At 42.1% G+C, this 24,047-nt stretch overlaps 2 protein-coding genes across 16 annotated transcripts in view; one reads left to right on the top strand and one right to left on the bottom strand.

The window, feature by feature from the left end:
* The window catches only part of LRRFIP2 (LRR binding FLII interacting protein 2), a 119,299-nt gene extending 109,849 nt beyond the window's left edge, over positions 1–9,450 (top strand). For 3 of the 15 annotated variants that reach the window (XM_060308550.2, XM_060308537.2, XM_060308538.2), the window contains 4 exons: positions 3,779–3,899; positions 6,463–6,542; positions 7,109–7,213; positions 7,637–9,448. In XM_060308550.2, coding sequence (XP_060164533.1) covers positions 3,779–3,899; positions 6,463–6,542; positions 7,109–7,213; positions 7,637–7,747 — 417 coding nt within the window. In that variant the 3' untranslated portion in view covers positions 7,748–9,448. Of the gene's footprint in view, positions 1–3,778; positions 3,900–6,462; positions 6,543–7,108; positions 7,214–7,636 lie in introns of all 15 variants that reach the window. The other 12 variants (XM_060308539.2, XM_060308551.2, XM_060308540.2 and 9 more) reach the window with 11 other exon arrangements.
* Positions 5,712–24,047, bottom strand: part of MLH1 (mutL homolog 1) — a 56,026-nt gene continuing 37,690 nt past the window's right edge. Inside the window, exons 14-19 of the mRNA XM_030830114.3 lie at positions 17,703–17,811; positions 16,778–16,841; positions 13,194–13,358; positions 12,537–12,629; positions 12,128–12,241; positions 5,712–10,550 (exon numbers count right to left, since the gene is read on the bottom strand). Of these exons, the coding sequence (XP_030685974.1) occupies positions 10,383–10,550; positions 12,128–12,241; positions 12,537–12,629; positions 13,194–13,358; positions 16,778–16,841; positions 17,703–17,811 (713 nt within the window). The 3' untranslated portion in view covers positions 5,712–10,382. The remainder of the gene's footprint in view (positions 10,551–12,127; positions 12,242–12,536; positions 12,630–13,193; positions 13,359–16,777; positions 16,842–17,702; positions 17,812–24,047) is intronic.

Here is a 24,047-nt window from a genome sequence, read left to right as displayed (position 1 = left end):
CCCCATATCCCCTCCCTCTTGTGTCTCCCTCCCACCCTCCCTTATTCCACCCCTCTAGGTGGTCACAAAGCACTGAGCTGATCTCCCTGTGCTATGCGGCTGGTTCCCACTAGCTATCTGTTTTACATTTGGTAGTGTATATATGTCCATGCCACTCTCTTACTTCGTCCCAGCTTACCCTTCCCCCTCCCCATGTCCTCAAGTCCATTCTCTACATCTGCATCTTTATTCCTATCCTGGCCCTAGGTTCTTCAGAACTTTTTTTTTTTTTTTTAATAAATTGCTTCGTTGTCTTCTGGCCTCCTGCACGGCTATTGAGAATTTCAAGGACATATTGATTTTTGATCTTTTGTCTATGACCCGTTTTTCCCTCTCTGGCAGCTTGTACCATACTCTCCTTTCTCCCTAGGGTTCTCAGATTTCAGTGATGTGGTTTGGAGTTTTGCGTGAATGCATTTATTGTGTGTGCTTCTCCAGGCACATGTAGCTGCATAGATACATAGGCATGGAGTGGGTAGAGAGATTTTACCAGGTGAGCATAATAGGGCAGAGGAGGTGAGGGCTTGTGCGAGAGAGTGATGATGACGGACCTGGAGATTAAACTGGGTAAGGAGGTTTGAGGGAAATCCAGGAAGATATCAAGGCACAGCAGAGAGAAGATGGAAACAGTGGACTATAGGTGCCAGTGGGGTTGAAGGATTTTTGGAGTTGGGTCCAGAGGGAATGAGCTGGAAAGATCAAGAGTAGTGGTTAGAGAGAAGATACATGGAACTGAATTCAGTAGGGACTGCTGTTGTCTAGTGGTGAGATCTAGTATATGACGGTGGGAGTGAGAGGCTGAGGGCAAGGTGGGATACGTGGCAAGATCCTTGCTCCAGAAACTAGAGATCCGTTGTAGGAGAGATCACACTTAGATGTATTTTGAATTTGCCAACAATTAAGGCAGGAGTAGCCTGGAGATCATGTGAGTTAGGAGCTAAAATGGTGACGAAAGAGTGGGGAGATGGCAATGATGAGGTGGGGTTAGTACTTATAATCTGAAGCGATGTGATTAGGAACTGCATTAGGAATTCAGGGAGGCTAGAGGGAGAAGAGTTTGTGACAGCAAGGAACGCAAGAAGACACCTGATCCATTCTCAGGCTCAGGGAGAGGTGGGCTGAAAGGACAGCCAGGCTGCAGAGGAAGCAGGCCCCTCAGGGGAGGGCAGGTCTCTATTAGAGCACCGATGGGGTAATGGGGATGCACAGAGAGGGTGGAGGATAGTCCAGAGGGTGCAGTGCAAGAGTGTCAGGCTTTGGGAAAGGTTAGGAGATGAAGACAGAGTAGGGCTTGTACCGGGCCTTTTGGGAAGGAGTGCAGGAAAAGGGACGACAAGCCTTTTCGAGATGGACATTGAACAGGAATGATTGAACAGGAATGATGGGGATGATGAGATGAGTCCCGGTTGACCCGAGGCAGATAGTGATGTCATGGTTGAAAGGGCAGAGTTGTCTGGGAAGCACAGATTTAGTCCCAGTGCTGAGCTCACCCTTTCTCCATCAGGGGAGGGGCAGACCTGGTCGGAGTGCTGAGCTTTCCCTTTGACCCCTGTGGATGGAGCCGAGGACAGCTGGGGAAGCCACCTGGAACTCTGAGCACGCAGACTCACCTTTGACCCCTGATGATGAAGGACGCAGGAGGCGTGGGGACGCTTGGTCTTGGTCCGGAGGTGGCCCGCTGTAGGAGAGGGCAGACTTGCTCTGATTTGTGCTCCTTCCTCGATCTCTGATGATAAGAGTTGTAGGCATTTGGAGAAACACGACTTTGATTTGATTTGGGAGTGGCGAGGGGGATCAGACCTCGGGACAGATATTGTTTCTCTCCTGTTTTTCCATCCCTTTTCGTCTCATTTGTTCTGCTTTCTAAAAGATATTCTCACCGTTATCTTCTCATTTTTATTGAGTTTCTATTTCTGCAGTCATTTCAAGGATGCAGATATTTTCCCTTATCTCAGAGGGTATTGATAGGCTGGTTGGTTTGCTTCCTGATTCTTTTTTTCTATCTGCATAGTTTGTTTCCTTCCAGATGTTCTTTTATGTACATTTAGTTGGTCTTCAGTTTAAAAGTAGAGGACTAAAAAGCTGGTGGGCAGCTCTGAGGCTGTGGGTAGGGCTCGTCCAAGTTTCTGTGAAGCCTGGTGTGGCTGGGTGTCTTATTGGGAACCTTAGGTGTGGTTATGTTGGTCTTTTATTTTAGGCTAGTCAGAGAGTTCTAAAGAGAGAGATCCCGTCCTGTGCCTGAGCTACAGTCCTAGCTGGGTGTGCAGTTTGGGAACTGAGGGTGGACCAGAGGCCTCAGCATGCAGTTCATTTCTGTCTGTCTAATCTTATTTTTCACATGTGAGACTCTTGTCTCCACCTGGGCCTTCTTTTCTCCCAACCCAAAGTCCCTCCTAATTTTATTTTTTAGTTTATTTTGTAAATTAAAAAAAAACCTTTATTAGGTTATAACTGGCATAAAGTAAGCTGCACATACTTAAAGTGTACAGATGTACATACCTATATTAGTTTCCAAGGGCCGCCATAACAAAACACCACAAACCGGGTGGCGTAGAATAACAGAATGTCCTCTCACCTCACAGTCTGGAGGTGAGAAGCTCTGTGTCAGCAGTGTGGGTTCCTTCTGAGGCCTGTGATGGGAAGTCAGTTCCAGGCCTCTCTTCTAGCTTCTGGCATTTTGCTGCCCATCTCTGGGGTCCCTTGGCTTGTAGATGACATTCTCTGTCTTAGCACATCTTCCCTCTGTGCCTGTCTGTCTCTTCATGTGGCATTCTTCTTATAAGGACACCAGTCATATTGGACTAGGGGACTAGGGGCCCACCCTATTCCAGTGTAACTTCATCTCAACTAAGTGCCTCTGCCGTGACTGTTTCCAAATAAGGTCACATTCTGAGGTACTGGGGCTTAGGACTGCAAAATACGAATTTGGGGGGACAGTTTAACTCACAGCAATACCTGTGAAACCATCACCACCATCAAGATGGTGAAAATATCCATAACTTCGCCAAAGTTCCTGTGTCCCTTTGTAAACCTTCCTTCCCCTCCCACCTCCCTCCCTCTCTCCAGGCAACCACTGACCTGCTTTTTGTCCCTTCAGTTTGCATTTTCTGGAGTTTTTCACGCAGCATATACTCAGTTTGAGATTCACCTTGTTGCTGCACGTATTAGTAGTATGTTCCCTTCTTTGGCTGAGTAGTAATTCCATTGTATAAATCGACCGCAATTTACTTACCCTTCTCTTGATGGACATTTCAGTTGTTTCTTGTTTGGGGCTATTAATGAATAAGCTGCTATGAATGTCCTTTATTTTGGGTAAAATAAGGTAGATTATGTAGCTGAACTCAAAAATATATTTCCAATTATTTCTGTATACAGTTTTTCTAAATAAGAATATTTAACCTAACTCTAAACAAGAAACCTCTAACTGCCCATGAATTTTCCATTTTTAATAAAAAATAACAAAAAGAAACTCCTAAGATGTACTTTTCCACAGACCTGCACAAATAATAAAATATGGCTGTTTTAACTGGGACACCTGGTCCTGGAGCTTGCTCCTTTTGATAATTAGCTCGTAGCTGATCTCCAGCACCTGAGCACAGCGTGCCCCATGGCAGGCACTCCAGGAAACAGTTTCTGAATGAATGATTTGTGGCCTTATTCTAAGATATGGACACCAGGCCAAGCATCTGTTTCATTTGAGAGACTGGATCTCACGCATAAGCCTTTACTTCCTCTTCAGATTAGAAAACTGAAGCTGCAGTTGGAGGAGGAACAGCAGAAGTGCTCCAGGAACGATGGCACAGCAGGTGACCTGGCGGGACTGCAGAATGGCTCGGACCTGCAGCTCATCGAAATGCAGAGTAAGGCTGGGGCCGGGCCTCCACTGACCCGCGTGGGGCTGTGTCCGGGACGTGGTTGTGAGCAGGCTGTTAGAGCCTGCAGTTCTGAAGACTGGTTAGTTCTCAGCTGGACTAGAAAAGCCATCCTGGTCAGTCATGGAACTGAAGAGGTTTCTACTAGGCTGTGTGCTTCCTGGGGTGACAAGGCCTGAGAGGTAATGCTCTCCCCACTTCCTGGCAAAGTGATTTCTAGAACATTTTGCAAATAGTGACATCATGACACTATCCTTTTCCACATCCCCGGGTCATCTGTAAGCACCCTTCCTAATGACATGTTTTTCTATGGAATTTATCTTAGATAACTGGAGGGGAATATATTTGGAACTAACTCACACTACTCTGGAGTAGTTTCAGAATTTTCCCAGAAGTAGTCTTGTTAACCCAAATTAATCTTTATTAGATGGAATTTAAACCAAGGCCACAAAGTAAGCCTACTCAGTTTACCCAAATTATTTCAGTTGTTCTGCCTTTCTACTTTTGACCCCATATTATTTTAAAGTGCCTACTGTATTCACAGTAATCCCCACAGCGGGGAGATTTTAGCAGCCATTCATATACAGTTAGATAATGTATAATCACACAGGGGAGACACTTATTTTTCCAATTTGAATAAGGCTTTTCTGATAACTTATTTTAAAATAGTGGTTATTCCATGGCCCTTTTATCTAAATATTCTGAGTTAGGGCAAATAGACAAGCTTTTTGAACCAGGCTTATTAAAACTAACTTACTGCTATTAACTTTTGAGGTTAGTATCATTTCCTCTATTAGATGTCAGTTGGAACCCTTGTGATATAGTTCAAATATTTTGTTCTAGAAATACCGATTTGGAGTGGAGGGTAGATGAAAAGAGGGGCATAACAAAAGGTAGGTTGACTAGTTAGGAGGTTGTGATAGTGACCAAAACAGTCCAGTGGCCGCCAACAGTCTTAGAAAGAGGGCAGTGCACAGATTTGTAAGAGTTTGACCTAAAACAGCAAATTCAAAAGGAATCATATTGAGGAGGAATGGGTGTGCATTGATGTGTGACATCTTCCCAGAGCAGGCACCACGACAGGGCTGGCGTCTGTGGCAAGCAGGGCAAGTGACCGGGGTGGGGCTGTGACCCAGGTGAGCAGAGCAGGGCCGGGCAGGGCTGGGCTGGGCCGGGCCTGGCATGTAGCGACAGAAGCAGGCAGCTCCCCTGCACCGGAGGCCGGGACAGGAACCTGGTGACTCTCAGTTCTGGACAGCTGCCTTGTCTGTAAGCATGGTGTTTGGGGATGGAATTTCAGAACACGCATGAAATAAATGGCTGAGACCAGGGATTTATACTTTTGAAAACAGGAAGGAATGAGTGGTTTGGTGAGAAGGAAGCAGCACATTTTGATAATAAGTTGCTGGAGTTAAGAATTAAAAAACAGTATCCTAAAGCTTCAGTTCTAGGCCCAGAAATGGGAGTAGTTCTCTTTCGCTACCAGAGATGGCTTTTGGGGAGAGGCTTTTATAACCACATTAATTTTAGGGTGACAGTAATTATCCAATTAGAAAAACCTTTTGCATTAAAGATTATGTAGGTAGTTTTAACCTTAGTTTTATGGAAAAGTAGAAAAGTTCTTAAGTAGGGTAGATTTGGTTTATCTCCTGCAAACCTTATGATTCCTATTACAATGTAATTAGTTCAGAGTGATTTTTGTTAAATTTGGATTGCTGGAAGTTTTCTCCCCCAGCATTTCTAAGCTTCTCATTTTAAATGGTTTGCTTCTTAGGTCAGATATACAGCTAATGATTTATAGCTCTATCCTTAACACATTATCACAACATATTACTGAAAAGCATTTATTTTCAGTAAATATTAAGCATACATTACGTGCAAAGCACTTGGCTAGAAACAGAGGTAGATTCAAGAAGCCAAAACAGGGCCCCTGTCCTTACATATCTATATAATGTTAGGAAAGCATGATGTCATAAAAGAGAGTCCAAAAAAATGCAACAAAGGAAGGAGAAGCTCTAGTTAACTAAGGAGAGTCATGAAGGAGGTGAAAATTCAGCAGGACCTTGAGCAGGACCTTAAAGGTTGGTTAGACTTAGATCAGAGGTGGGGAGAAAAGGGCACTTGGGCTGTGGCGGGGAGCAGGATACCTGGGGAGATGGGAAGGTGTAGGGCTGGGGGCAGGGAAACTGGAGCGGGGTTGGGGGTGGCCTGGTCCCGTGGGCACAGAGGCTCCCTGGGCCCTGGGGCTGCAGGTAAGGTTGGCAGGGGCCCTGCTGCGCTGACAGGGCTCCTTGCTTCAACCTCTACCTGCACACATCATGGTGTGAAGAGAGAATTTTCTTCTAAAATGCTGTTGCAACACAAGTGCTAGAGCTTCTCATAGCATAGATGCGCCAGAACCTGTGCTGCAGGAGATACCGCAGTTGCCTGTGTGCATGTGTGCTTTGTCTTCTTCCTCTGCACAGTCCTCTCCTGTACTGCAGGGGGCCTCACTACCTCACGTTCACACCTTCACCTCTGTGAGATGGTTTATTATTCTCTTCTGTTCTAGGAGATGCCAACAGACAAATTAGTGAGTACAAGTTTAAGCTTTCAAAAGCAGAACAGGATATAACCACCTTGGAGCAAAGTGTAAGTCCTTCTTGTGTACGGTACCAACACATCTGCTTCCTGCATCTCAGTGATTAACCCCATGAATGCCTAGGTTTTTTGAGCTGCCTTTGCAGTTGAATCTCTATAAAAGCTCTAATGTGGAAAAGCCAGCGGAGAACACCTGATAGGGCATTTCAGCCTTTTCTATGAAGGAATGAGACTGAAGCTATAATTCTGTTTCTTGTAGCTATTTCAAGAGCCTTCAAGAAGATTGTAGTTTATAACATAATCCCTTATTGTATATTTCAGAAAGTCTATCGGGGAGTCTCCTCCTGCGATGTTACTATGGCTTTTAAACAATATGGTTGTCGTAAAACTTAACGTGGGAAATTGGCCCTATTATGACACTACAGCTGTCATCCTCTCTAGGGACAGTTCTAGATGTATAAATAGCAGTCGAGTTCTGAGAGGACCTCTGACTCCCCGAGGGGACTTGTTAGTGTTAGATTCTTGGAATCTGTCATGACATTGTATTTCCATCTTGGCTGCAAAAAAGTGGTGGTTCCTAGTGCCAGCACCAGAGGCCTGTGTTCTCATATTTACAGATCAGCCGCCTGGAGGGGCAGGTGCTGAGATATAAAACCGCTGCTGAGAATGCGGAGAAAGTCGAGGATGAACTGAAAGCAGAAAAGAGGAAGCTACAACGGGAGGTACTTGCTTTTATTATGCTTCTTGGAATACTTTCCTAAAAAGAAAAAATCCTTTGGAGATAAATTCTTTGCTGCATAAGGAATTTAATCCTGGCTCCAATCTTAGTGAAACAGCAGTGGAATCACTGTTCTGTGTTGGTTTCTGACCTACACAGTGACTGCCATTTACTTTTATGTTTTGGTCAGTTAGGTAATAAGAAAAAGGAGAGTTTTTATTTTTGTTTTAGATGAGGTCTGTTTCTCCAGCTTCTCTATGTCCTGTGATTAATGTTCAGCACCGTTGGTTAACACCTCTGGCTGCCTGAAAAACAACGCAACTGCAGGATCGCATGCAGTGCTTCCACTTCCCAGAAACTGGAGAGGAAAGTAGCGCTGGGTTTCGTTTTTGACCATGTGAAGTGACCAAGGTCTTCCTGTCTCCAGTTACGAACAGCACTGGACAAGATCGAGGAGATGGAGATGACCAACAGCCATCTGGCGAAGCGGCTGGAGAAGATGAAGGCCAACAGGACAGCACTGCTGGCCCAGCAATAGGGAGGCCGCCCTGCTGCCCGGGCCCCGCCTGGAAGGACTGATCTTTCGTCCACTCAAACCCCTTTCAGGACTGTTTGAGCTTTGTCATTAAAATAGCCACCTTTGTATTTTATAATTTATGAGAGAATGAAACAGGTTTGAATCTTCATGAATGAACACTTTGGATTTTGTTGGTAGTTTGATTCTAGACTAAGAATTGGTCCATGCCGTTATTATTTTTTATTTCCATAATTTTAGAATCAAGTTTACTCACCATTTTTCCCCAGCTGCCTCAGTGACTGGGCACTCGGAGGCTTTGGCACGGGTTCTGGAGGACAGCGATTCAGCGCTCACCGAGGTACTTCCTGGAGACCTCAGAAAACACAAGTGCCTTCTCCACAGTGCAATTCAGACTTCAGTGATCTCCAGTGGTCAAAAGACATTTACCCTTAATATCAGGTAGCATTTATATTTTAGTGAAGAAACAAGTTCACAGGTGGGGAATATATGTTTCACTCAAATTTATATGTTTGGAGGAAAAAGCCTTTTTTTGTAAGATATTTAAATTTATATAAGAAAATGTTAGAAAAAGATATGGGGAGTGTATATAAAACTTGCTTTATTGCATGGGGCAGGGGAAGTCCAAGGCCTGTACTCTTAAAGTAAGAGTAGGGTCCTTAGTCTTCACATCAACTGTGCTGTATCTTGAAAAGTATTTCATCTGCTGCTCATCTGTGGAATGAAACCTCAGACCAGCCCGATGAGGGAGGGAGGGAGGGCAGGCCAGGCCAGGCAGGTGGGAAGTCAGCCTGAAGATTCTATTAAATATACCCTTTTGCTGACTACAGTTGGCTACTGACACATTCATTTTCTTAGAGGAGCCTTTAAAACTAGTCATTGGCAATCATGCCTGCCTAGCTCACCCCTCTTTTCTCTCCTTAAGGAAAAATAATCTGGAATATAGAATTTCTTTTAAGAACTTCAGTTTCATCTTTAAAGGCACCCAGTTTGAGGATTTTATCATCGAGTCGTAGCCATGTTACAGTATTTGTGATTCTCTTTTGCGCTCAGAATTGAGGTGGTTTTATGGAAATGATTATTGTATCTTCAATGTGTTTACACGGAAAAAATATGGGGGAAAGTCTAATGAATTAAGGCCACATAAGATAAAATTAGACTTGAAACTAGGTAATAAAGTTAACTTAAATATGAATAAAATCTCTAATAATTATTCCCTTCTTTAGAATAATTAATTAGCTCTTTGTGTTTAAAACATGGAAACCAGGGGCTTCCCTGGTGGTGCAGTGCTTAAGAATCCACCTGCCAATGCAGGGGACACAGGTTCGAGCCCTGGTCCAGGAAGATCCCACATACCGCAGGGCACCTAAGCCCATGCGCCAGAACTACTGAAGCCCACGCACCTAGAGTCCATGCTCCGCAACAAGAGAAGCCACCGCAAGGAGAAGCCCACGCACCGCAACGAAGAGGAGCCCCAGCTCGCTGCAACTAGCAAAAGCCCACAAGCAGCAACGAAGACCCAACACAGCCAAAAATAAATAAATTTTAAAAAATAAAGTAATTCAGGAAATTGGTTTCCATATTTTGAGATGATTTCCTGTAAGTTTTCTTTCAGTTGATGTGTGGGAGTGGGCAGTGACGAGGCATGTTCTGAAATGCAGATTTATCCTAGAATCCCATACATACCTGGAATTGAAACATCGTGTAGTCCACCTCTTGAGGCCTTGGAAATCCCTCTTCCTCTCCACCCACGGTCACTCAGCCTGTGCTCCTCCTGGAGCTGTTTTGTTGTCAGTCTTTTCCAAATGGAATGGTTCCACTTCTCGTAAAATAGACTCTTCTCTTCTTTTCCACAGAACTTTCTTCACTGAGCCTTGTAATCTGGACTTTACCTCAAAACTATAGGCATTCTTCCTCCCTGTGCTGACTGCACATTTCTATTAATGCAGGCTAATATTAAGGTAGCTTATTTTAATGGTACTTACAGTTTCAGTTTGTATTTTTACAACACCCTTCAAACAAGAATACCTAGAAATTCCTTTATCTTAAGCTGGTAGTATTGATAGCCATTAACAAAGTGAGCTAACTTAAAAACTCATGCCTGTTTTGGACTGGATAAGAACTATTTTCTTCAAATTTTTAAATTAAGAATAAATTAATTAGCTTTGGTTACTGAAGGTACTAATAGAGTGACTACGCAGAAAGCTGAATTGACAATGTCATCAGCACCTCTTATAGGTTCAGGACCTCTTTTTTAAAAAGGCACCTGAACCAACATAATATTTATCACCTGATATTAGAAATTCACCAGAACACAGAAAGAATCGAATCAATGCATGATCTATAAAGTCTTTAAGGCCCTTTTAGAATTCTTATCAGACATCCAGGAGGCTTTCAAACTACTTTTGGGATTCTTCAACACAATCAGTATACACTAGGTGAAAATGGATCTAGGAAAATTTCAAGTGTAATGAAATTAAATAAAAAACCATGTTAGGACAAATTTGACTATTTATTTATAGTCAATCCACCATGCATGAAGGAGTGCTACTAGTTAAAATGCAGGTGTGAGTTCAACCTACCAATGTCGGGATACAGAGGAAGAACGACCCATCCCAGAGGCCATAGACGACCATAGTTAACACCTCTCGAAGACTTTATATAGATCGGGCAGGTTAGCAAGCTGCAGGATGTTTCCATCTTCTGTGAAATGTTTCGGAGGCAGAAGGTGTGAGCGGAAGGCTTTATAGACGACATGCTCCACAGTCCACTTCCAGGGGTTTGGAGTAGAGCTGGGCACTTCACTCTGAAAGAGACATGTTAGATGTTCACATCCCAGTCTACACTGGTTTCCTGGCTGATGTGCACTGGGCCTGGAGAGTCTTGGTGGCTTATAATAGGCTGTGTGACCTAATGCTTGTGAAGTATCTTTTCTAGGCCAGCCTCTCAGGGATCCTACAGGCCTGAGCAGAGAGATGAGATGGAAGAAAAGAATCAGTCGTGGCTTTCATGATGCTTCCTCCCATAGAAACTGTTACCATTCAGGGAGAGTGTGTTTACTGTAGCAGGATCTAACATAATGTTTGGATGGCAGTAGTAGGAAGTACATTCTGTAATTACCACTAAATTTGGAGTCTCAATGTAGTTCTATTTCCCAAAAAGCTCCACAGGTAAGAAATGAAAAAATAAATGAGGATTATTTTACTCCACCCTTCCCCTCCTACATCTAAGCCTTAGGCTGCCTCATGTAAAAGAAGATGTTCTTTCCCATCCATCCTTCCTCACCTTGAAGTCAGTGTTTCCAATCAGACGGGATACTCTCAGCACAGTTTGGTAAGTGTGCTATCTTGCCACCTCCATTGGAATGAGATGGTTCCAGGGGCTCTGGCCAACACGACCTGGGACTGGATCTCCGCTCCACCACCCACAGGCTCTGGGAACCCTTGAGCACCCGCTGAAACTGTCCCTTAGCTTCCTCACCCATGAAGCTGGAGCAACAGCATGTCATCTCAGAGGAGGACTAGGAGCAATCACCGAGCCAGTTACGTGTATCAAGTACCCACCCTTCCATTCTTACACTGCAGGCAGGCCTAGTTTACTGCACTTTGCAGACTGTTGCGGGTTTTTTTTTTTTTTCTTTTCTTTTTAAACACAAATTGAACGTTTGTGGCAACCCTGCATTGAGCAAGCCTACTGGCTCCATTTTTCTAACAGCATTTTTTAATTTAGGTATATACACTGGCTTTTTAGAGACAGTGCTATATACTGTACACTTAACAGACTACAGTATATAGTATAAACATAACTTTTATATGCACTGGGAAACAAAAAAAATTGCGCAACTAGCTTTACTGCAGTGGTCTGAAACGGAACCAGTAAAATCTCTGAGGTACTCCTGTATTTCAAAGTCCCCTCTCCCCCACCCAGCCAAACCCTCCGAAATAGTTGTGGATTGAAAGAGCACTGTCATCTGACACAGAAACATGAGGAACCCAGGCTGACCTTCCGTAAGAGCTGGGGCCCTGACCCAAGTACAGCCGTGTCCTCCTGGCACAGCAGTGGTCAGAGGCAGAGTGAGGCACAAGCCGAAAGAGACTGGGGAGACTGACCCAGAACCTGAAGGCTAAGGCTACACGCTTCTGGGCTCACAATGGGAGATACAGTCCACCCACTAGCCCTGAAACTTCCCATTTCTCACTGCGATGGCTTGTGCTTGTACATCTGACAGTGAGGTCACTCTGGAGGCACCTTCTATATTTCAGAAGGAAATAAAACTCGTAAGAGCTGACCACTGTGTTTGAAGCTTACATGCAGCGGATCCTAGGAATTTAGAGAGGGCAAGATTGTGCCCCCAGTCCCGGGCACCAGTGCGCACCCTCATACCTGCTGGCCTGAGAGGGTCGACTCCTCAGACACATACTGCTTCCGGATGGAGTAAAACATCGCACATTCTTTACCAAGGCTTTCAAAACATTCCTTTTCGTCATCCCAGTTCACCTGCTCCAAAGAGAGAATTCAATACCTCAACATAGGTACGTGCTTTAAACACATTTCATTTCTAAATGGAGATAACAGACAACTTAAAAACTAAACGTGACTTTTTAGGCATTAAAGCTGTAAGTTGGAACTACTGAGTATTGCTGGGGTGGGCAGGGATGAGAGGGACCTTAGCCATGCTACCCTTTTCCTCTTCATCATTACAGACGACGGCAGGGCCATGTGCCCTCCCTGCCCCACACACACACACTCACACACCCACAGGACTGTCATCAGGATTGGCTCCATCACTTGCCTCAGTGGCCAGTCGGAGAATGAAGATAGGCAGACCCTCCAAGGGGGGCACGTAGTTGTCGATCAGAAGGGGTAATCCAACCAGGTTCCCTTCCTGCTTGTGGAAAAAGGCCAGGACAGGGGATAAGAAATCATGCCGTTACAGTTTAAACAAATTCTCCCTGGTGCTTCCTCCAGGTCTTGTCCTCAGACCAACCGTTCTGGGCAACCAGGTGCTTGACCAGGCTGGGCACTGGGGGCAGCAGAACTAAGCACTTAGAGCTTTCTGTCCTGACATGTAGCAGAGCCACCTTCTCTTTGGATCTGCTCACCAACCAAAGAACACATCAAGGAAAGCCCCAGAAATCAAGGGGTAAGAGGAAGAAAGCTCTTAGGAGAGCAAGTGGCAAAGCATCATTTCCTTCACTGGGGCCTGCAGGGACTGTGGGATTCAGCTCTCCCTCCTGCCTGGGTCCTGCACCCTGGGGACAGGAATGGGCACGAATGGATGATAAAAGTTGTGGAACTTAGAAATGCAAATAGGGAGTGAAGATGTCACAGAGGTCACAGGCTGCTTCTGAGAGGGGGCCCAGCCTTCTTGTCCTGATCCTGGACCAACTACAGAACTTGACTCTTATCTGAAGAATACAATGGAGGTATAAAAATGACCGTCGCCCACCTCATCAATCTCCAAAGAGAAGTAGTCTGCAAGCATCTCAGCCTTCTTTTTCAGAAACTCAACAATGTATTCGGCAAGTCCTTCTTTGGGACCATCTTCCTCTGTCCAGCCGCTCTCAGGACTATCTAAGGCAAGCATGGCGAGGTCAAAGAGTGGCGCTGGCTCCTAGGAAGGATCAAAAACATTAGGGATGAGCATAACAGGGCATCCAACGCAGCCTGAATTCCCACAAAACCATCTTCACAACAGCAGGTGAGAAGCGACAAATCTAACACTCATTCTGCAGTTCCCCCAAAGAAAACACCTGAAAATCCACAACAGAAGCTCATCCTCCTCCTCACCAATGGCCATTGCAACAGAGAAGGTGTGACCAACAAAAACACCTGCTGAACAGGTGGGAAAGGCGAGGCCGTGAGGCGGCACTTTCCTTCTGTGTAGCTTTAAGGACCCCAATTTCGTATTTCTAGAAAATCACAAGGCAGACACGAAGCAGATCATTCATTTCTTCCTACTGCCTTACCCATAACTAAAGCAAGGGGGAGGGAGAGTGAGTTAAATCGAATGACATTTCAGGTAAATCATCTGATTAGGAAGAAGACTGTAATCTGTTGTGAAAAATAAGATGCCTAAATTTTCTTCCATTTCTCTCCTTCAGACATTGTAACTGTTGTCATACATTTTACATATTATAAACCCACAATACACTGTTCTTACTTTTTCATAACAACAGAGGAGTCAATTAACAAAAAGACCTAACAATCCTAAATGTTTATGCACTCAATAACAGAGCTTTAAAATATATGAAGGATAAAACAGAACTGTGAAGAGAAATAGACACAACTACATGGAGGCTTCAATATCCTTTCCCCAATAATTGACAGAACAAGTAGACAGAAAATCAGGATACAGGAGATTTGAGCATCATTATCAACTTGATACACCTGCCATTTATAGAATATTCTACTCAACAAGCCCATTTTCAAGTGCACATAAAGTATTTACCAACATAGACTATATTCTGGGCCACAAAACAGGTCTCAATAAGTGTAAAAGGATTCCAATATGTTCTCCGCAAAAGTGGAATTAAGGGGTTCCCTGGTGGCGCAGTGGTTGAGAATCCGCCTACCAACACAGGGGACATGGGTTCGAGTCCTGGTCTGGGAAGATCCCACATGCCAAGGAGCAACTAAGACCGTGCGCCACAACTACTGAGCCTGCGCTCTAGAGCCCGCAAGCCACAACTACTGAAGCCCGCGCACCTAGAGCCCGTGCTCCACAACAAGAAAAGCAACCGCAATGAGAAGCCCACACACCACAACGAAGAGTGGCCCCTGCTTGCAGCAACTACAGAAAGCCCACGTTCAGCAACGAAGCCTCAATGCAGCCAAAAAATAAAATGAAATAACTTTTTTTAAATGGAATTAAATTAGAAATCAATACCAGATCTCTGGAAAATCCCCAAGTAATTAGAAACTAAGTAATATACTTCTAAATAATGTGAGGGTCAAAGAAAAAAATCAAAAGGGTATTTAGAAAGTATTCTGAACTGAATGAAAATGAAAACAACTTATCAAAATGTGTGGGAAGCTGCTAAAGCAGCACTTGAGAAATTTATAGTACTTAACACCTATACTAGAAAAGAAAGATCTCAAATCAGTGACCTCAGCTTCTGAAACAGAAAAACAAATTAAACTTAAAGTAAGTAGAGGAAAGGAAATATAAAGATCAGAGCAGGTAGCAATGAAATAGAAATCAGAAAATTAACAGAAAAATCAATGAAACAAAAAATCAGTTGAGATCAAACCCTCAGCCAGACTGATCAAGTTAAAAAGATATAAATTACCAATATTAGGAATGACAGAGTACAGTACATCAGTACAGATCTACAGACATTAAAAGAATAAAAAATATTCTGAACTTTATGGCAATAAATTTGAAAACTTAAACGGACAAATTCCTTGAAAGAAACCAAATACCAAGGCTCACTCAAGAAAAAGCTAACATGAATAGCTCTATATCTATGAAAGAAATTGAATTTTTAGTTAAAAATCTTCCTGTGAGGAAATCTCCAGGCCCAGATGGCTTCACTGATGAATTTTACCAAACATTTAAGGAATAAACAATTCTACACAAACTCTTTTGGAAGATGGAAAAGGAAAAAGTATTTCCCAACTCATTCTATGAGGCCAGCATTACCCCATACCAAAACCAGAGAAAGACAATACAAGAAAACTACACACCAATATCATTCGTGAATGCAGATGTTACGAGTTGTAAACAAGGGACTTCCCTGGTGGTCCAGTGGTTAGGACTCCACACTTTCACTGTCGGGGCCCGGGTTTAATCCCTGATCAGGGAACTAAGATCCCACAAGACGCGCAGCCCAGCCAAAAAAAAAAGTTGTAAGCGAAATTTTGACAAATCAATTCCAGTAATATATAAAAAGGATAATACATCATGTACAAGCAGGGTTCGCCCCAGGAATGCAAGACTGGTTTAAAATATGAAAATCAATCAATGTAATTCACTATAGTAACAAACTAAAAAAAGGAAAACCATACAATTATCTAAACAGATACAGAGGAAGCATCTGAAAAAATTCAGCATCCATTCCTGAGTAAAAACTCTGAGCAAACAAGGAATAGAAGGGAACTTCCTCAACCGCCTAAGGGTCATCTACAAAAAACCTACCGATGGCAGAAAGCATACTTCATAGTCAAAAACTGAATGCTTCCCCCAAGATCAGGAATAAGAGAAGGATTTCCATTCTCACCACTACTGTTCAACCTTGTACTAAGCTTCTTGCCAGTGTAATCAAGCAAGAGAAAGTAAGAAAAGGCATCCAGATTGGAAAGGAAGGAATAAAACTGTCTTTACTCACAGATGCTATGATCATCTACGTAGAAAATCTGCTGGAGTCAATAAAAAAGCTACTAGAACTACTAAGTGAGTTTAACTAGGTCACAAGATATAAGATTAATGTACCAAAACACTTGTATTTCTAGATACTAGCAACAAATGATTGACAATTTATAAAAATGTCACAATAGTATCCAAAAAATATGAAATATTAAGGGATAAATTAACAAAAGATTTTCTCCCCAAATTGATCCATAGATTCAACACAATCCCAATAAAAATTTCAGAGGGTTTTTTGTAGAGTATGTCAGATGTAAAAAGAAGACATGAAACTACATAGATAGTATGATTTTTAACTCTAAATTAAAATTAGGCAATGACAAGGTCTTGAAAGAAATGGACTAAACTTGTTAGCTGGAGTTGTGTTTGGGTCATGGACTTTAAAGAATGTTTACTTCTATTTTTATCTCTTTCCAAGTTTTCTTAAATAGATATGTATTAATTTCTATAATAATAATAATAAACATTTAAGTTGGCTACCAAATGACTGTTCTGCTTTGTATAAAACTATATGAAGATACCTCCATATGCAAATCATACAATAAACTATTCTAAGCATATTTAGAAAAATTTAATATACTACAAATAAGATAATAAGGCAGAGCTATTTTCAGGAATGACCAGTTGTTGAAGTTTCAGAAATGAGAACCAGGAAATAAACTTACCGATAACCTCAGAACACCCAAATTGGCAAAATCATAAATGAGAATCTGGTAGAACAGTTCTTCACTGAAAATAAAAATGAAGTGACATTAAGAGCCATGCTTCAGAGCCAAGCAGTAGGGACAAAATGGGAGAGATAACCCGAGACGGGCAGGACAGAGATGTGCTGCTTCGCGGTGGCCTTTCTAACAGTCCTGGGATCTCCTGCTCCACCAGGGCTTTGGTGGCCGGCCTCTGCACACAGGTCAGACCACTAAGACCATCTGCCTTGTCATCACCCGTGCTCTGTCCCCACCCCTCTGGTGCTGTAAAAGGTTCTAACACTCAGTAGTGATAAAGTTAAGGAGTTTTTGTTTGCTCACCTTTTCCCCACTTGCAAAGAATCCTATAAATCACTTCTTTTACAACTCACCATTTAAAAAATATGGGCTGTATAGGGAGGGCAGGGACGTGACCCCGGTTTTAAATCCAATCAGTTGGATTTAAAGGGCTGAGAGTGGGCGGTGCAGCAGACGTCCGCCAGAGCATCTCCCACAGTACCCTGCTGTACACAGCACACGCTGCGATGCTCCACCAGCACTAAGCCCTTAGCACCCAGTTCACAGCAGCCAACTTTTATTGAGCACTGGGCATCTACCTAACCCAGGCATCTCATGTAATTTTACCTTCACAAAACCCTGCAAGTTAAGTAGTAATAACCCAAATTTCTCATCTTACAGATGAGAAATCCGAGACACAGATTAGGAAAGTGACTTGTCCATGGTCACATAAATGGTAAATGGTTGAGCCCAGATGTGAAACGACATGTGACTCTAAAGCCAGGGCCCTTTCCAACTATGTCATCCTGCTCTCCCCGGCTTTTCCTGCCTCTGCCTCCAGGACTACTCTTCTAGCAGCTCTGCTTTTTTCACATTCGCACCGATTTACCTAAGTTTGGTGGTGTTGAGAAGGTATAACTTGGTCTGATGCTGTGCCAAGGCCCACTGAGGATTCACACAGCCCACAAATGAGTGGTTACGCAGCACCTCCCGGAGAGCTGGAAAACAAGACACAGGTCAGTAACTGCACCCCACCAACACCTCTGCAGCCCAAAGCACCAGAACTAGAGACAACAAACAGGTACCTGAATGGAACCTCTTGCTGAAAGTACACACAAAGAATGAATAAGACAGAACTAATCTTTCAAAATGCAACGAGGAATTGCCAAAAGATTTAGGAATACTCAAAGATCACCATCCAAGACAAAGCAGGAAGCCAGAGAAGTAACAAGAGCTCTGAAACCAGCTTTATCCAAAGACACTGGAGGAACTGCAGGTATCAAGAACTTCAGTTTTTGCAGGCTCTGAGGTGTAGAGAAAGAAAAACAGAAGCCTAGGAATGTTGCGAAATGTGGACTGTAACAGGAGGCCACTTCCCCTCTTTTGCAGCCAGGATTCACACTAAGCAGGTTGCTTGACAACTTAAAGTGGAGATTTTAGTTTAAACTGATTCCAGGGCTGACTGTTCCTCCAGGTTCCTGATAGAATCAAATGCAAATTCTCTCTGGAGAAATTCATCTTCAACCCAGACTTCAAATAATTCCTCACAGATAAAGTACCAGAACTTAGTGGTCAAAAAGTTACAAAATACACAAAGAAACTAGGCACCAAGAATTAGAATCCAGAAGAAATCACAGAATCACATCTGCCAAGTTTTAGAGGCTGGAAATATTGGCAAAGATGATAAAATAATAAGCATGTTCAGTATGCTTAAGAGGTATTAAAACATTGAGTGACAGGAGACTATCAAAACTGATCAAGGAAAGACAAATATATGATATCACTTACATGTGGAATCTAAAAAATAATACAAATAAACTTATTTACAAAACAGAAACAGACTCACACACAAAGAAAACAAATTTATGGTTACCAAAGAGGAAAGCAGGTGGGGATTAATTAGGATTATGGGATTAACAGATATACACTACTATATATAAAACAAGGACCTACTGCATACCACAGCGAACTATATTCAACATCTTGTAATAACCTAGAATGGAAAAGAATCTGAAAAAGAATATATGTGTGTGTGTGTGTGTAACTGAATGACTGCTGTATATCTGAAACTAACAATATTGTAAATCAACTATAGTGCAATTTAAAAAATAAATAGAAAAAGGAAACAGAAATAACACCAATCTTACATAAACTCTTTCAAAAAATAAAGGAAGAATAATTCCTACCTCACAAGGTTAGCATAACCCTAATACCAAACCTGAGAAGACATTGAAAAAAGGAAAATTTTAGACCAATATCCTTTACAGTCATAGGTGCAAAAATCCTAAACAAAACATCAGCAAATTAAATCCAGCAATATTTTAAAAAAAATAATAAGAATAATACAATCAAGAAGAGATAAGCCCAGGAAAGCAAGGTGATTTAGCGTCTGGAAAATCTCACCATATTAACAGAATAAATGAGAAACACGTGATCATTTTAGATATAGAAAGAGTATTAGACAACAACAATTTATAATTAAAAACTCTCAACAAACTAGGAACAGAAAATAACTTCCTTAATCTGAAAAGGGCATCTATGAAAAACCTCCAGCTAACATCATGTTTAATGGTGAAATACTGAATGTGTTCTTTCCACAATGGAGAACAAGATAATTAACACCCATGCTCACTCATCCTATTTGACGTTGTACTGGGGGTCCTAACCACTGTAGTGAGGCAAGGAAACAGTATAAAAATATGAAAGGAAAAAAGTAGAACTGTCTCTATCTGCACCTTTGGCAAGGTCACGTGATACAACATCTTTTGTATTTTAATATGCTAACAGGTGGGGGTCAAAATACCATGGTAAACAATGGGGAAAATGATTTTATTCTGACTCAATCTTAAAAATTTAAACCAAAGTTAATAAAAATAAGTTTATATTAAAAATGATCAAGGAGATTTCAAAAAAAACAAATAAAATTTCTAAAAATAAAAAATATAATAACTGAAATTAAAAATCAAGATAGACTGGGGCTTCCCTGGTGGCGCAGTGGTTGAGAATCTGCCTGCTAATGCAGGGGACACGGGTTCGAGCCCTGGCCTGGGAGGATCCCACATGCCGCGGAGCAACTAGGCCCGTGAGCCACAACTACTGAGCCTGTGTGTCTGGAGCCTGTGCTCCGCAACAAGAGACGCCGCGATAGTGAGAGGCCCGCGCACCGCAATGAAGAGTGGCCCCCGCACCGCGATGAAGAGTGGCCCCCGCTTGCCACAACTAGAGAAAGCCCTCGCACAGAAACGAAGACCCAACACAGCCAAAATTAAATAAATTGTCTAAAAAAAAAAAATGGCATGAACATTACCACAATAAAGGGGGAAAATACTCTTTAAAAAAAAAAATCAAGATAGACTGAACAGAGTGGACAAAGTTGGCAAGGTAATTAATGGTAAGGTAGATCTAAAAAAATTATCCGAAGTGCAGCACAGAGAGACAAAGAAATGGAAAATATGAAAGACAGCTTATGCAATATGGAGAAGAATAAATATGTAAGTAAGTCCCGGAAGGGGCGGGGGACAGGGAGAGACAGTAACTGGAGACTCTCAAGACAAAAGATCAGAGAATATCCCAGAAGTGATGAAAGACACCAAACCTCAGCTCCAGGAAGTCCAACAAAATCCACACCTGAGATAAGCAGGACACTAAAGAGATCTTAAAAGCTCTCAGAGAGAAAAGAGAGAATACCCACAAAGTATTAAAATATAAGACTGACAGCTGAATTTTCAACAGCAACAATAGAAGCCAACGACTGATAAAATAACACCTTCAATGCACTGAGAAAAAAATAATTGCCAATCTGGAATTTTAAACCCAGCAAAGAAACTTATCAAAATAAAGATGGATTAGACAAAGCAAAACTCAGCTTGCCATCTCAGGCCCCACAGAAGGAGGTGCTAAGGGCAGACCATGAAAGGTCTGAGGAAAAGAATTATGAGAAGAAAATATTGGCTAAACCCAAACAAACTGACAGTAACAACATAATATGGAACAATGAGATATACACATGGAAACTGTGACTATAACACCATATACCAAAAATTAATTCCAGGTGGACTAGAGATTTAAGTATAAGCATTTTAGGAGATAATATAAGAATATAGATTTAATTATCCCAGAGATAGAAAGAATTTCCTAAATAAGATTAAAAGGCCAATGTGTGGTAGAGGAGTGATCAAGATGGCAGAGTACTAGGACATGAAGCTCACCTCCTCCCACAAATACAACAAAAATACATCTACATGTGAACAATTCTCACAGGATACCTACTGAACACTGGCAGAAGACCTTAGACCTCTGAAAGGGCAAGAAAATCTCCAAGTAACCAAGTGGGGCAAAAAATAAATAAATAAATAAGAAAGCGAGAAAGGAATCGGGACAGGACCTGCATCCCTGGGATGAAGCTGTAAAAGAGGAAAGGTTCCTGTACCCTGGGAAGTCCCGTCACCAGTGGGGAATCAACCAGGACAGAGGGGGAGGTTCAGAACCTCAGAGAACACAGCAACCAGTTTGCAGCAGTTAGAACAGAAAAAGACATGCACAGACAGTCAGTACCACAGCTCTGCACTTCTGAGCCTGAGACACCTATCTGCCGATACAGGCGGGGGCTGGGTGCGGAAGCTTGAGCTTCAGAGATCAGACCCAGAGAGAGGACTGGGATGGACTGCACGGAAACAGCCTGAAGGGGCTGGAGCCTGGTGCAACCACACCTGATGGTGTATGCAGAGGAAGCCTGGGCTGCCTTAGAGGCCAGGTGCCATTGTGTCAGTAGTGCGTGAGGGGAGGGGCGGGAACCACCACTATAGCCTTTCTACCCGCAAGAGCTCTAAGGCAGCAAGACACTGCCTACACGAGCTCCAGGAGCAGTCACGAGTCGCTGCTGTTCCCTGGACTTCAGGAGCAGTCTCGAGCTGCGCACCTTGCCCTCCCAGACTCCAGGAGCAGTCCCGAGCCACCTCCATTCTAATCACGCGCTCTGGGGGCACACGTGAGCTGCCACTGCCACTGAGAACTCCACGACCAGGCACCAGCCACAATATCTGCACATCCACTATCAAGAGGTAACAGCCAGCACACACTAAGGAAAGAGGTAGCAGACATCCAGACTAAAAACAGCCCTCACACCAAAAACTCTTAAACCCACACAAGCTACACAGGGAGGCTTCCACATATAAATAGCCCTCCAAGACCACAGCAGATAATTGTTTCTCCTAAACTCATAGAGCAAGAGAACTATAAGTAAAATGAAGAAGCAGAGGAACCACTCCCAATTAAAAGACCAAGAGAATTCCCCTGAAATAACAAACAATGAAACAGACCTCTTCAGTCTAAGAGACACTGAGTTCAAAAAGGAGATAATGAAAATACTGAAGGAATTTAGAAAGGCTATTGACAGAAATGCAGAGTACTGTAAAAAGGAACTAGAAGCTATAAAGAGGGACCAAGAAAAATTAGAAAACTCATTTGCTGAGATGAAAACTGAACCAAAGACAATGAATAGCAGAATAAATAATGCAGAAGAATGAATAAGTAACCAGGAAGATAGAATAATGGAAATGACCCAATCAGAACAGCAGACAGAAAGCCAAATGAAAAAAAAATGAAAGCAACATAAGAGACCTATGGGATAATATAAATTGTGCAAATGTATGCATAATAAGGATTCCAGAAGGGGAAGAAAGAGAAAAGGGGATCAAAAATGTATTTGAAGAAATTATGGCTGAAAACTTCCCAAACCTAAAGAAGGAAACAGATATCCAGGTACAGGAAGCACAGAGGATCCCAAACAAGGTAAACCCAAACAGACCTACACCAAGACATATTATAATAAAAATGGCAAAAGTTAAAGAGAGGATTCTAAAGGCAGCAGGAGAAAAACAAAGGAGGCAAGGGAACCCCCATAAGGCTATCAGCTGATTTCTCTACAGAAACACTGCAGGACAGAAGGGAGTGGAAAGATATACCCAAAGTCCTAAAAGGGAAACATCTGCAACCTAGGATACTCTACCCAGGAAGATTATCATTTAGAATAGAAGGAGGGATAAAGAATTTCTCAGACAAGCAAAAACTAAAAGAATACAGCAATACTAAACCTATCCTAAAGGAAATATTGAAAGGTTTTCTCTAAATAGAAAAGAATCCATAGGAAAGAGAAAATCACAATCAGAAAGCAAATCACCTAAATAAGCCAGTACACAGATTAAAAAAAAAAAATTCTGTGAAACTAATAATAACCACAATGAAACAGCAAAAGGATGAACATGAAGATGTAAATAAGGAGATCAAAATCATAAAATGTGGAGGAGAAAAGTAAGAAAATGTAGATTTTTTTTTTCATTCCCTAGAATGTGTTTGAGCCTAAATGACTACCAGTCTAAGACAAGCAGATATAGGAAGGGGTTAATATACTTGAAAAATGGTAACCACAAATCAAAAACACAATAGATTCACAAAAACCAAAAAGAAGAGAACATAAGCATAATACAAAAGAAAATCATCAAATCACAAAAGGAAAAACAAAAAAGGGACAAAGAAGAAATATAAAATCAAAGGGAAAACAAAGTTTAAAATGGCAATAAATACATATCTATCAATAATTACCTTAAATGTCAATGGACTAAACACTCCAATCAAAAGACAGAGTGGGAGATTGGATAAAAAAGCAAGAGCCTATAATATGCTGCCTACAAAAGACCCACTTTAGAGGAAAGGACACACATAGATTGAAAGTGAGGAGATGGAAATAGGTATTTCATGCAAACTGAAATGAAAAGAAAGCAGGGGTTGTAATATTCATATCAGACAAGATAGACTTTAAAACAAAAGCCACGAAGAAAGATCTAAGGACACTATGTAATAATAAAAGAATTAATACAAGAAGAGGATTATTACATTCATATATGCACCTAATACAGGTCAACATATATGCAACTAATACAGGAGCACCCAAATACATAAGATAAATACTAAAAGACATAAAGGGAGAAATTGACAAAAATACAATAACAGTAGGAAACTTTAATGTCCCACTCACATCAATGGACAGATATTCTGGACAGAAAATCAGTGAGGCAACAGAGATCCTAAATAATACAATAGAACAGTTAATTAGACTTAATTGATATTTTCAGGACATTACATCCAAAAAAAAAGAAATTCTTTCCAAGTGCATATGGAACATTTTCTAGGATTGGCCACATACTAGGGCACAAAACAAGCCTCAACAAATTTAAGG

Source organism: Globicephala melas, chromosome 11 (genome assembly GCF_963455315.2).
Source record: "Globicephala melas chromosome 11, mGloMel1.2, whole genome shotgun sequence".
Classification (NCBI taxonomy): domain Eukaryota; kingdom Metazoa; phylum Chordata; class Mammalia; order Artiodactyla; family Delphinidae; genus Globicephala; species Globicephala melas.
This window is presented reverse-complemented; position numbering and strand designations above follow the sequence as displayed.